Source organism: Octopus sinensis, unplaced genomic scaffold (genome assembly GCF_006345805.1).
Source record: "Octopus sinensis unplaced genomic scaffold, ASM634580v1 Contig18957, whole genome shotgun sequence".
Classification (NCBI taxonomy): domain Eukaryota; kingdom Metazoa; phylum Mollusca; class Cephalopoda; order Octopoda; family Octopodidae; genus Octopus; species Octopus sinensis.
This window is the reverse complement of record NW_021836133.1, coordinates 29,590-43,730: the sequence shown is the minus strand read 5'-3', so window position 1 is coordinate 43,730 and position 14,141 is coordinate 29,590. Positions and strand designations below refer to the sequence as shown.

The window sequence follows — 14,141 nt, the reverse complement described above, 5'->3', positions numbered from 1 at the left end:
TTCCGTGTTTCCAAAACTTGAAATTAACCAGGAAGATCCCAATATGTTACATATTCTACTAATCATTTGCTATTTATTGACGATCTAAAAATATTTGCTCTCAAACAAGACACTTTACTCAAAATGATGGAAGCTGTCAACGGATTTTTTAAAATTGTTGGTTTGGAGATGAATTCAGAAAAATCAGCGTCTAATTTGGAATCATTATCATGTTGTAAGACTATTGACGGAATCAATGGATATCGGTATTTGGGTGTACTTGAAGATGGTGGAAGCAATGTTCTTAAGAATAGAGTTATGGACTCTATCTTTGAGAATGTTAAGAAGAGGATAACTATGCTATCGAAAACAAAACTCAACTCTGTGAATCTGTTTCGTGCTATAAATGAATATGCATTGTCACTATATAATTATTATATTGGGCTAATCAATATTGAACCTTCTGAATTTGATGATATTGACAGACAAATACGGCAATTGCTTACGTCGCTCAGATTACATCTCAAACCTGCAAATAAAGAGAGACTGTATTTAAATCGGAAGGCTCTTGGAAGAGGGCTTTCATCAGTTACTTTCAAAAGTGAACTAATGCTCTTCCAGTTCCTTACGAGTCTGGAAAATATGTCAACTATATGCTTACGGAGGGCGGGGATTCTGCGTGTAATTAAAATGAATAAATGGCATTTGGCTATGATCGCAGGATTTCTATCCTCCAAATATGCAATTATTGATAAGAGTATTACTATGGAGTCTCTAAAGTCCAGTCAGATACAATATTTACAAAAGAAAATTAGTTCTAAAGCACTACATTCTGTGCTTTTCAAATGTGTGGATGAACCTAATGTTGATTTACCTGCATCCTCAGAATGGCTATCTAATGGAAATAATGGGCCACGAAGCGAAGCATTGTATTGTCTTTTGCAAGATCGAAACTTGTTCTTTGCATCCGCTGACTCATTATGCAATCATTGTAAGAAAAGCAAGAAAACTGTTGACCACATGGCTACTCAGTGTGGTAAAATGCTCAACAGTGATTATCTCCGGAGACACAACGAAGTTGTGAAGTGTATTCACCTTAACTTGTGCCGAATGTATGGACTCAAAAAAGCAAGACGATTGAAGGGACATTCTGTTCAGTCAACACTGTCGACGGGAAAAGTTGAAATCAGGGTTGATTCTACAATCCTCACCGAAACAAAAGTAGAATACAACAAGCCAGATATCTTTGTCCACGACAAAGTCAGAAACGAAATAAATCTAATTGAAGTGGGTATTACCTCACAGGATCGCCTCAAGCAAGTGGAGGTTGAAAAGTGTCACAAGTATGACCTATTGGCAAGTGAGCTTTCGCTTCTGTATAGCTGTCAAGTAAAAATAATTCCTGTGGTTATGACATGGGATGGAGTTGTCTCGAAATGCTTCAAAAATTATATGAAGAAACTATCTATTGAAGCAGGAACGAGGACATACATCCAATCCGTTGTACTGAAAAGAACGCTCGAGAGTATGATGATCGAACACAAGCACGGAATGAAGGTATCTGGTGAAGAATACGCTTCTGCTTCCAATCGGTATGTGGAGATGGCATGCAAAAATGAAGACGACCCAATGAATGCTAAAGAAGATGCAATGGTTGAATCAGATGTGGTAGTGGGGAGTAAGAGGCAGCTGGAAGTAGACTTTTCTTCCAAGAGAAGGAGAGTGGATATCAGCGAGCTGGAGTGAGCTCTGCTTAGTTTCTGATTAACTATTAATTTATTATTGGTTTGGAAAGTATTAATTTGATATTCAAAAATAAAAATAAATGGTAGAATAGACAAACTGCTTCCTAAAAAATATTATAAAATTAAAGTCTTTGTATCTTAATAGTTTTATGCAAAGATTAAAGATCTTTTATTTAAATTTATTATTACACATTTCGTATAAAAAAGCTTCCGTCGTTTCACATCTATCAAAGGGTCGAAAATGAAAAGCACACTGATTTATAATTTCTGATACAATTCACTGCTCATTTAGTCGTTTTACATTAGTTTTAGGTGTGATCTTGAAAATAAAAGTAGATAAGTTAATGATATCTCGTTTGTCTAATTTTAATAACTAATTATATAATTAATGAGAGTCGGAGATGCATGAATAAAAAGGCAAGTTACTTTGAGGATCCAAACCAAGAACCTCACTTTTCTAGTCTTATAAATAGTTCATGTAATGTTCAGATTAATAAAAAATCTTCAACGGTAACAAAATTCTTTGTGTAGTCTTTTGCTACAATACAACAATTTAATAACTTTCAAATGAGACGAAATTTACGCGATATCAAAGGATTTTACATTCTTTAATTTTACTGAAATTACAAATTTACACAACAAATTACTGAATCTAAAATTTCTGTCATTTTGAAGCTTGAATCATTAATGTAATTATTAGTGACTATATCGGGATTTTAAATTAAAGAAAATAAATTTAAAATCCAATTCTTAAAAAAGCTTTTTCGAATTCTCAAATATGTTTGAATAATATCAAATACAATTTTTTCATAGTCGATTTCAATAATTTACAAATCAGCATCTTCGCAACGTTTGAGACAAATAAGTATTTTCGTTTCTCTTTAAATTTTTTGGATAGTTATTTCTCCTTTCCCAGTCATATATTCAACAAATTTTTTTAGGAAATCTAACATATTCAATTAAGTGGTGATCGTTGGTAAACTTTTTGAAAAAATATCAATGAAATATTCTCTTTAAGTGTTTTATTGCACTTGCGGCAGTTTTTCACGATAAATTTAACGATTTTTCTGTGCGCTTATATGATTATAAATAATAAGTTTCTTCAAGAAAATGTAACTGTGTTGTTTTTGTACTTTAAAGACATACTTTTGCCAGAATAAATTTACTATTATATTAAAACTCGTGGTAAATCAGCTAATTATAATTTAAACAGCATCATTCTTTATTACCGCAAAGAAACCTATTAATTATTTATTCAAACCACTATTGTTCTATTTACTTTCTGTAGTTCTTTTTTCTTATACTATCAGAAGTAATAATCATTCAATTTTATTTTAAGAATTTTTGTACAGAAAAATTACCAAAGTTATATTTGATAAAAAGTTTATTCAACTTAGTCTTAATTGGAAATTTTTTTTTAATATTTGATTTTAATAAAGGTTTGTATTTGTCCAAAAAAATAAATTGTTAGTTATATCGAATTTTTCCAGAGACTAGGAGTGAATAATTATTTAAGACATTCCTCTATCTAATATTCAGTGATTTTTTCATTTGTGATATCAAGGGCGATTGTCCTTGGCCGCATTCATTTCCATTAACATCGTCAAAATCTAAAGTCCACACAAACATCCCTGCTAGTCCATTATCTTTCACATATTTTGCCTACAAGGTAAAGAAAAATTTATTTCCCTTTTCTTTAATACTTCTGATACTTTCATATCACAACCAATGATAGTCCTTAACTCCATGAGAAGCTTTTTGCTTATCGTCCCAAACTTCATTATAACCTTGATTAGAATACTAAAAATTTTTTTAGAATAAAAAGTACCTCAATATATGCTAGAATTCCCGATTCTTTTGTTATTGGTCCTTCGCTAGGTCCCCCAACGATTTTATCTCCAATTTTTGGATTTTTTGATTTAGTTTTGAATCCTTGTCCGTAGGTTGGTAACCCGATGAGTAGTTTTGACTTTGGAGCACCGTGCTTAGACCAATATCTGACTACATAATCCTGTAAATTTAGAGTTTATTTAATCTGAGTACCGTGTTGAAAGTATCAGCATCGTTTATTCCATATAATCCTGTATGATGGCCAACAGTGTTCGAAAATTGACTGTAAAAATCATAAGTCATTAAATTGATGTAATCAAGGTATCTAATTGTCAAAATGTAAATATTTAACCTAGAAATTTCTTTTATTTCATATGAAACCTGAATTGTCGAAACTCCTGCTGAAACAGCTGCTGTCAACAAATATCTTTCGAGTTTTTTGAAATTCTGTGCTCATAGCTTTCAAAAGTCGACTGTACGCTTGTTTTTGATTGTGAGGAAATTCCCAATCAATGTCAAATCCGTCAAAATTGTATTTCTTTAAAAAGTCTTTTGTATTTTTAGCAAATGTTTCTGCATTAAAGTCGCTTCTTGATACAGTCGTAAACACATTGAGCAGTGTGTTCCACCCTCCAACAGAAAGCAGGATTTTCAAACAAGGATTTAAACGTTTAAGAGAGGTGATTCTATGAAAATCGTTATATTGAACTAATATAGATGTAAAAAATTACCTCCAGGCAAGTCAGACCAATTGTCATTTGAAATAATAGAAAGATTATTTACATCAATGGTGCAGAATGCATATATTATATGCGTACAAAGGTTTTCTAAATGGCTGTTATCGAATTCAAACCCCTCTGGCCTGTATTTCGCCTAGTTTGTATAATAGCAGAATAATACTTTAATAATTATTCATTTTTTATACTACCTTTAGATTCCACTGACATAAAAAATGTGTTAAATCAATTTTTAGGATTTGAACATAAATAAAAAATTGACTTTTTTAACTAACAAAAACACCAATTAATTAGAAAATACCTAGTAATCAACCACATAATGAATAGAAAATTATCATAATGGAACTAGAAGTCTTTGATTTAAGGCTGCCGAAATATAAAAGATTTACAGACTAGCAAATTAGCGTTCATTTTTTGACTGGCCATGAAAATCCGTTGGAAAAGTCCGAGTAAAAGTGAGAATCGTTATCAAAAAGTCATGGTACACTAGTTTGAATTTAAGCTTGCTTATGTGAAGATTTTTATCGCATAAGGATATTTCTAAAATATCGATTTATACATATAATTTATTTATTTACCCCCGACCCCTTCAGTTGAAGGAAACCGGTGGCTAACTTTATCGGCTCAGTGGTTAAAAATATTTGTTCTGACCCCAAATATCGTTGTATTGTCTTATTTTTGTTAGTAAATCTGTCATCTACTGTAGTTGATTTGGCATATGGAACGTGGAATACTTCTTGTCTTTTTTATCCGACTGATTTCACATTCTCTTGGACTATAGTAAGTTTTCAGGACTTATGAATAACATATTTCTTGATCTGATATCAATTTGTATTATGTTTGAAGCAGTTGAGAGAGAACTTTACCCAGAAATGATAAAAATTCTCGGTCTTTTGGTATTTTGTGTAAATTGGGTGATTTGGGTAGTCTCGGATGAGAAACTTTGGTAAATTTGGTGGGGGGATTTTTTATATTGGGAGGTCATAATCTTCACGTGTGCCACCCAATATAAAGGTTAAACGATAGCCGATCCAAATTTATTTATTTATAATATATTTTTTCAATATTATAGGTAATACAAACAAATTATTTATTAAATTAAAAATATTAATAATTTTAAAAAAAAACAATAATAAAATGCATCCCTGCACGTTTAAATCATGTGAAAAGTCATTTACTCGTCCATACAAATTAGAAGCACACATTCGAACACATTTAGACGAAGTAATGACTAATTATAACAAAAATATTAATAGAGACCATATATCTGCAATATTGACTGGTGTAACAAAGCATATACACGCAAACAACATTTATTAAGACATCAATCCATCAGTCATCCCACCAAACCACAAGAAACAACAAAATTAAAGTTTATTAGCATTTTTAAAATTTAAAGTTGTCCATTCGAGGATTGTAATGCCACTTTTGTGTCTAAACAAACCTTATCTCGACACAAAAATAGATTTCATTCAAATTTGAGCTTGAAATGTAAATTCAATCAATGTGATGCCACATTTTCAAATAAAAGACAACTTTTTTGTCACACCAGGAAACATGTGAGAGATAATATTTTTTGGAAACAATTTTGTATCCACAAACGTCAACATAAACAGAAGGGTATATTTAAATACTATTTGCATTTTAAATTTCAAATTTAATTTTAATATATTAAATTAATAATATTTGTAACAGAGTTTATTTGTGATCACTGTGGTACGTCTTTTCTATCAAAACGATCATTACACTCACACAATCAAAATATGTCTTTATTGTGCAATACGAATAAAAAACTGAAAGTTTTTACTTGCGAATTTCCCCTCTGCCTAAAAAAATACACAACAAAATCCAATCTTCAAAGCCATATAAATCGAGTACATAAAGGGGTCACTTTTCCTTGTAAATTTGGAGATGGGTGCTCTTTGACTTTTTCCTCTAAAGTAGAATTCATACTACTAATATGATAGCAAAAAATGAATGAACATTATAAAAATGTACATAAATAATATTTTTTATATTATTTTTTAATAAAATGTTTGATATTTTAAATGTTTTTTGTTGGATATTTGTTGATATTTTTTCTTACGTAAAAAACTGAACTATGTTTTTTGCGCTTAAAATATTCAGTTAGTTTGTTAATTTATTTTTTACGTGAATGCTGTCCTGAGAATTTTGTCGGTTTACGTCACTGGTGCTGAGACATTCTTTTTCACCAAATTAAAATTATTATGGAATAATTAATCCTTTAAATATTATTTTGACTTGATTTTAATAAACCAAACCTTTATTCAGTTCAATTTGGTCGATAGAAAAGACATATAGGATGTATATCTGTAAATATAGTTCCCCATAAAAAAATTGGATTTCTACTGTTTATATAGGATTAGATTTATCACCATGTTCCTAAAGGAATAGTATTGAAGGTAACCTATGCTATTTAGGTGAAGGAGTAATTAGAGAAAGCTTTGAAACTATTTTGAGAACACTTGAATTAGTTGTGTTGAATTTTGACAGTAAAACTTCGAATATTTTCCGATTAATGAAATTCGATGTCTCAAACATACCATACAGCACGGAAGTTGAGCACAAATTGAATTAATAAATTGAACGGAAGGATTCCTGATGATTTTGGAACGATGTGCAATAAAATGTCAAATAAAAGTGTCAACACCCTAAACATTGCTGAGGTTTGTAAAGCTGCTAAACTCTCTGGAATCGTTGGAGAGAATACGGAAAAGGTCTCAATTTAAAAACTGTGTGTCAGTCTATATATCTTGATGAAGTATTTTTGGGTGAGGGACATAAAATCCTGTAATGAGTGTGGACAACACGGCAATTACAGGCAACAAAACACCGGGGTTTGACAACATTTACTTTACGACGAATTACGGACTGCTCAAAGTATCGTACAAAATATTTTTAAATACAATACAACATCATCTAATGCCAAATGCCAAAATAATTTGACCGGCTATCTAAGCAAGATTCAACAAGGGGAGAGGTACATTTGACCATATAGCAAATGTCCGATGAATTATAGAGAAAACCCATAAATCCCAAAAGAGTGTATACATTTGCTTTATTGACTATCGGAAAGCTTTCGATTTAGTTATACACGACAAGCTGTGGTCCGCTTTAAAAGAATTTGGATTCGATGCCCATCGGATATTGCACTAAATAACTAAAGTTAAAATAGTTTTTTCAAATCTAAAAAATTCTATATTTTTAATTTATTTGTTAAACTACAATATTTAATGTCACAGTCCAGAGCTGCGAAACGCCAGGGCGCCGAAGTCAATGCTTAAAATACCAAAAAATATTTTTTCAGAAAACTCTTCATTTGAAGAAATTATTAATAATACAAAAATAAAACTTATTATATAGTTTTATTTTACTTATTTCTTATAAAATATGATTCTAATGGAATTAACACGCGAAACAATTGAAAAAAATTAAGATTTTCACTGAATCCAAACCACTTGACGAATTCATTGACTGGAGGGAAAGGTCAAAAATCAAACGATATGCCGAAATTTTTAGTTTCAAAAAATCCGCAGCCTACATTACTAAAAATGGTCGAGAGTTGAGATTCTTTTGTATTGAGAAAGCTGAATTTAAGCTAAAATACATTGAAGTTTGGCGTTTATTGTCAGGTTATTTATTATTTTTAACAAGTTTTGTATTAAAAAATGCTTGCGACTAAACCTGTAATTAAGCTTATCATGCCCTGGCGTCTTACACGTTTGGACTGTGACATTTAACATTATTTTCGAATACAAAATCACTTAAAGCAAATTGAAGTAGAGAAATTTTACAGATACAACCTGTCTGCAAACAAACAGTCGGTTCTTTATATAGCAAAAGTAAAGATTATTCGGGAGGTCTTTACATGAAATAAAGTTGTCTCAAATTTCTTTAAAAGTCATATAAATTAACAGCGTTTTAAGATAACAATTATTTCATTTATTTCCTCATTAGTTTCTGACATTTCAAATATCTTTTTAAAAATATTCCCAAGATTATCTGTTACATTATAACCGGGAGTATTTTTTTGACTGAGCAAGTTCCGAATGTGGAGAACACATTTTTAATAATAATATTGTAAATAACTGATGGAGAAACACACTTGTGTTGAATAATTTATTCCAAACGTATTAATCCGCTAGTTATTGGGTGAAAATTAAGCTTCTTTAAGAGGAAGAAATAAAGAAAACTAATACTTTATTTTCAGTCAGTTACGATTTTTTTCTCACTTTCCATGTTATCTTCATACAAATGATTTGCGTCAATGATGAAACTCCCGGCTGAGTTTATCTCCTTTTCAAGGATTTTGATTATATTCTTGGTTCGACCATCATACTCTCCAGTGTTTTCGTCAAGACTGTATTTAGATTTATTTAGATCAATAGACAACTTTTCAATGTAGAGGTCAAACCTCTTTTGCTCGACACCTTTTTTCGAAAAATTGAAAATTTCTAAAAAAACCTCCATTGCTTGCTAAATTCTAAATCTCACCGCTATTTTTCAATGTTAAAAATTTTTTTAGTTCAACTATCTTTTAATATAAAATAATCTTGACGACGCTTTATTTAACATGCGAAAGTGTATCAGACTAAAGTATAATGATAAAAGACACATAATAGCCTACATCGATGATAACATACATATAACAATAGAACATATAGCCTCTGTTTTTTCTTCAAGTTTAAGATAAAATTTAACCAAGATCAATCAATGATCTCAGGATTGAGAAAAAATACTTGATAGTGATTCTTTTTTCTCAAGCAAAAAACTTCCATTCATTTTAACATATTCAACCATTAATACAGAAGTTATGACATTGATGGAACATATCAAACTTTGTGGCGGATTCATTGACGACAATTCTATTTTTTTGAAAGCGAAAAAAGTTGCCGATCTACACGGATTCATTGATTTTAAGGGTAGCAATGGGTGGCTTTATAAATCCAAGAAACGGAGCAATATAAAGTTAAGAACTTTTCACGGATAGTCTTATATGACTGACGTAAACCTTGAAGATGAAATCAATTGTTTTATTTTAGTGATTTGCACAAAATTGGGAAAATATGAACCTGAAAATATTTATAATGACAACGAAATAAGAATATTCTGCAAAAACATACGTTTAAAAAGTTTTTTCAAAAAAATTTGCCCAGGCTGAAGAACCGGCTTATTTTATTTCTTATATTTAGAATGTTCAGTCCAATCTGTTACTACCAATGAATTTGTAGAAATTCGAGTCGATAAAAACCTACCGACTGATAATTCTAACCAGAATAACAAGCCAGACATATTTTTTCATGACAAATCGAGCAACACAATTACTCTTATCGAAGTTGAGACCACCTCAAAAATTTGTTTCAAGCAGGTCGAAGTGAAAGTACGATTAGGTGGCGAATGGACTGGGAGCGATCTACCGGGCGAAAGTAAAGATCGTTCCTGTCGTCATGACCTGAGACGGAATAGTGTCAAAATTCTTCAAAAATCATCTGGCGGTGCTTGGCATGGAGGACAGGGTGAAGGCATACATCGAGACACTGGTGTTGCGGAAGACCTTAGAAAGCATGCAAGCCGAGACAAGGCACGGGTTATCGATGCCTGTTAAAGAGGTAGTTCCTGAATCTAGACTCTGCGTTGACATGAATCTGCCCATCGGTGCATTATACGTGGGCCCTAAGAGGGTGAGTTTGATGTAAAAAAATACTACAAATTACAAAAACGGAAATTGAATAACTAATAATTACGTGTTCTTTTCAGAGTTTAACTTTATTGCTAATATATGTTACTTTGCACTTATTTTCCGAGGCGTGGTGACAACAATATTTTTTTAGATAAAAAAATATTCAACTTTTCAGGCATAAAACCATAAATCGCTCCAAGCAAATTCGAAATAGCAATGAAGATTGAAATCACTTGCACCGCAAAAAACAAAAAATAACTGCTAATTCGGTAGTTATGTCACCAGGGAAGATTGATATACAAAAAATAAATTGGCGGTGTCGGACTCGCAACCGTTGGCGATCCCCACCCCGAGTTGGTAAGGAGCAAATTCTGAGCTGAGGCGGAGGCATACACTCTTCGCTGCCAATTTAGCATCAAGTGGAGGAAGTAGTTACAATTGGTATAGCGAAGATTAATTAATTTTAAATAACCTTTTTCAATAATCGGGTTATTATTAGATCCTTGCTCTCTCTAAAGGTGAGAATTACTGACATTCAAAACTGTTTTGTAATAAAAATAAAGTTTTTTTCATTAATTATTATTAATTATCTTAATTTTAAAATGGTAAACCTAATACCTAATAAATTAAGCCACGTGTGAACACGCTGTTGATTTACTTTGTGGTGCTCTCTTAATTATTTGCTACACTTTAGTTTTTTTATCTTAATTGGATTCAGAAGGAATATTTCAAGATGTATTTTCTTTTAATGATTTAATTATCTGAAAGTTCATCATTTTTGTGATATTTTTCGATTTTATTCCTTTAATCTCCTTTTTTTACTTATTTATACTTTTTGTGATATTTTTTGAGTTTGTTCCTTTAATCTCCTTTTTTACTTATTTCTATTTATATTTTTTGTGATATTTTTCGATTTTGTTCTTTTAATCTCCTTTTTTTACTTATTTATACTTTTTGTGATATTTTTCGAGTTTGTTCCTTTAATCTCCTTTTTTACTTATTTATATTTTTATTTTTTGTGATATTTTTCGATTTTATTCCTTTAATCTCCTTTATTTTACCTATTTATACTTTTTGCGATATTTTTCGAGGTGTTCTTTAATCTTCTTTTTTACTTATTTCTATTTATATTTTTGGTGATATTTTCCGATTTTGTTTCTTTTAATCTCCTTTTTTACTTATTTATACTTTTGTGATATTGAATCTTATATTATATGTCACGAAATCAGCGATGTATCTGTCACGAGGTCTCTTAGCGATTATAGGAGTTATTTGAGGCTTTGTAGCCATCAATTTCTTTGACTGACAAATATAGATCAAAAAAATACCTGACAAAATGAACATTTTGACACAATCTGAGCAACTTCGGATCGGGTAACATCGTAATAACGATTACGAAGTTTGTCGAATAGACGTCCAAAGTGATCCATATTATGTTCTTTTCTTAGTCTGTATCTTTTTTTCTTGTCGACATCTTTAAAAGATGTTGGATCGCGATCAGAATTAATATAATCTTCAAATTGTTCTATTTCTTGCAAAAAAAGCTTCACTAAAACCCGGCAATTTGAAATAATTCGAATCTTTATAATTTGAATGAAACTGTTATTTACTAGAAGTTAACAAAGCCATCTATCCGAAGTGGAATAACCTGAGATTAGGGATTGTTTGGTCCTCCATGAATGTGAAGTATCTGAACCTTTGACATAAACTTTGAATTTCTGCATTTTTAAATTCTGTCCCGTTATCCGACTGTAGAATTTTTACATGGCCCATGTACGTAGAAAAGATCCTCCAAATAGTGGCATACTTCAATTGCCGACTTATTAAGCAATGGCCTTGAAAAGGCGAAACTAATTTGGTTATATAGTAAAACCTCTCGAATCCGCCAAATTTGGGACCTGGAAATACGGCGGATTCGAGAGTTTATTTATCGGTCCCAGTCATATTTGAACAGAACATTATCGATATTCGATCCTTCAATAATTTATGTCCATATCTCTTGATCTTGCAAATGCTTTTACATGGAAGAGCTTTATAAAATAATCCTGTCTCATCTGCATTATAGACATTTTCGCGACTATATAATTTTATTTTTGCTCTTATATTAATGAGAAAATCATTAACTTCAGAATTTGAACCAGATTAGCGTTCAGTATTCATTGATTTTACTTTTTCTATTATGGTCTGCTTATAAATTATTATTATTATTATTATTATAAAGCACTTTCGGAAAAGTCATAAGTTAATTAAGCTTTCCTTGTGCCACCATTGAAATTCTCCCGGTCATGCGTCTCCAGGCTCTCCGGTCAGTTGCGATCGTCCTGAGTGAGTCGAGATCATCGCCATTTTTCAGTTTTTTATTAATTCCAGCTAGATCTTCATTTAGCGTGGTAGCCGAGTGACCCTGGGTCTTCCACGGAAGTCTCCTTTGGAATGGGCAAAGTAGTTTTCCATCGCGATATTCGGCGGAGTGAGGCTGTCAAGTCTTATTGTGTCCAAAGAGTCGCCATCTGGACTCCAGGATGTCCATAGAGATCGGTCTCGAATTGCATCTTTTGTATAGGGTGGAATTTGCTATTTTCCTTGAGAATTGCATGTTTATCACTCTTCTCAGTTGGTTCCGATGAAATCGGTCCAAATTGTTCATATCGGTCTTACTGATTCCCCACGTCGATCCATTGTACATTAGGACTGGGACAACAAATGCTTATAAATTTTTTTTATGGAATTCAATGAAAACTCAAATTATTTCAATTTTAATTTTAAATCATGTTAAAAATTTAAATCATGTTAAAATCTCAATTAAGTCGTCTTCTTAATTCTCTTCATGTGTGTTTTTATTGTCTTTCCATCTTGCATTTCGACCTCTAAAACATTGTGTGTGAATATTTTTGTTATTATTCCTTCTTTGCTATAAATGCTTTCAAATTTATTCAACGATAGTGCTGGGTTGGTCCCATAATCTTTAAGAATCTTAACCTATTTATAAATATATTTTTTTACTTTACCTTGTTGCCCAATTCAAAAGCATATTTTGATTGATGTACTCCCATTTTTCGATTCATTTTTCTGTAATATAACGAATTCAAATTTGTCGGAGGAAAATTAAATTTGAACGAGCCGACCTCGTAGCGACCTCGTAACCGTCTGGTTAAAACGCTCGATGATGCCTTGACTTCTCGGATTGTTTGGCCTACTGTGTATCTGTTGAATGTTGAAACATTCACACAAGGCATTGACATGTTGATTTTTAAATTCAGTTCCATTATTCTATTTGCAAATACAGTTACTCCTCTGAAATTGGCCATTTTTGGTTCCACGTGTTTTGTGGTCAATTCGAGAAATGGCCAATTTGAGAAATAAAATCAATCTTTTGTGTAAATTAAATTTTGAATAAGAACAACTTTTATCCAGAAAATTTTAAGTAATTAAGCATTATTAATGTTCTTAAAGTAGAATTGGATGCCCATCTGCTGCTTTTTTGAGTTTTAATGACATTTTCCTTATAGCGCCTTATGGATGTAATCAATTGAACTTCATGTTCGTTCTCAATGTTTTTTAGGAGGTCGTTTTCAGTTTTAGTTAACTTAACCACAATGTCTTCTTTGTCAATTGAATCTTTGGATTCTACTTCATTGGATTTTACTTCAGCTTCTATTTCTTCTTCATTTTTTATATTTTCAATATCCTCAACGTCTTGAAATGTATCATTTTCAGAATATTCAAAATTAAGAAATTCTTCGAATTCTAAGGGATCAAAAATGTCAGTTTTTTCTACTGCAATATCTTGAACTTCAACTACATGATTCTTTTTGAATGGGTTGCTTAAAATTCCGAAACAATTTGCAATCGTTTTTTCAGACACATCTTCCCAAGCCATTTCAAAACGCTCGATGATGCCTTGACTTCTCGGATTGTTTGGCCTACTGTGTATCTGTTGAATGTTGAAACATTCACACAAGGCAGTGACATGTGGATTTTTGAATTCAGTTCCATTATCCGAGTGCAAATATTGACACAGTCCAAAACGTAGAAAATTTTTTTGAGATTTTCAGCAACGTCAATTCCGCTTTTATGTTTTAGGTTTTGAGTGAATGCAAACTTCGAGAGACGTCAATGACCGTTAAAAGCCATGCTATAGTTTCATTT

General features: G+C 31.6%; 1 protein-coding gene across 1 annotated transcript; it reads left to right on the top strand.

The window, feature by feature from the left end:
* Positions 1-123: 123 nt before the first annotated feature.
* On the top strand, positions 124-4,246 carry LOC115231917. Its single transcript, XM_029801808.1, has 2 exons — positions 124-1,339; positions 4,119-4,246. The coding sequence occupies exons 1-2, from the start codon at positions 124-126 to the stop codon at positions 4,244-4,246; spliced, it is 1,344 nt and encodes a 447-aa protein (XP_029657668.1).
* Positions 4,247-14,141: the final 9,895 nt, after the last annotated feature.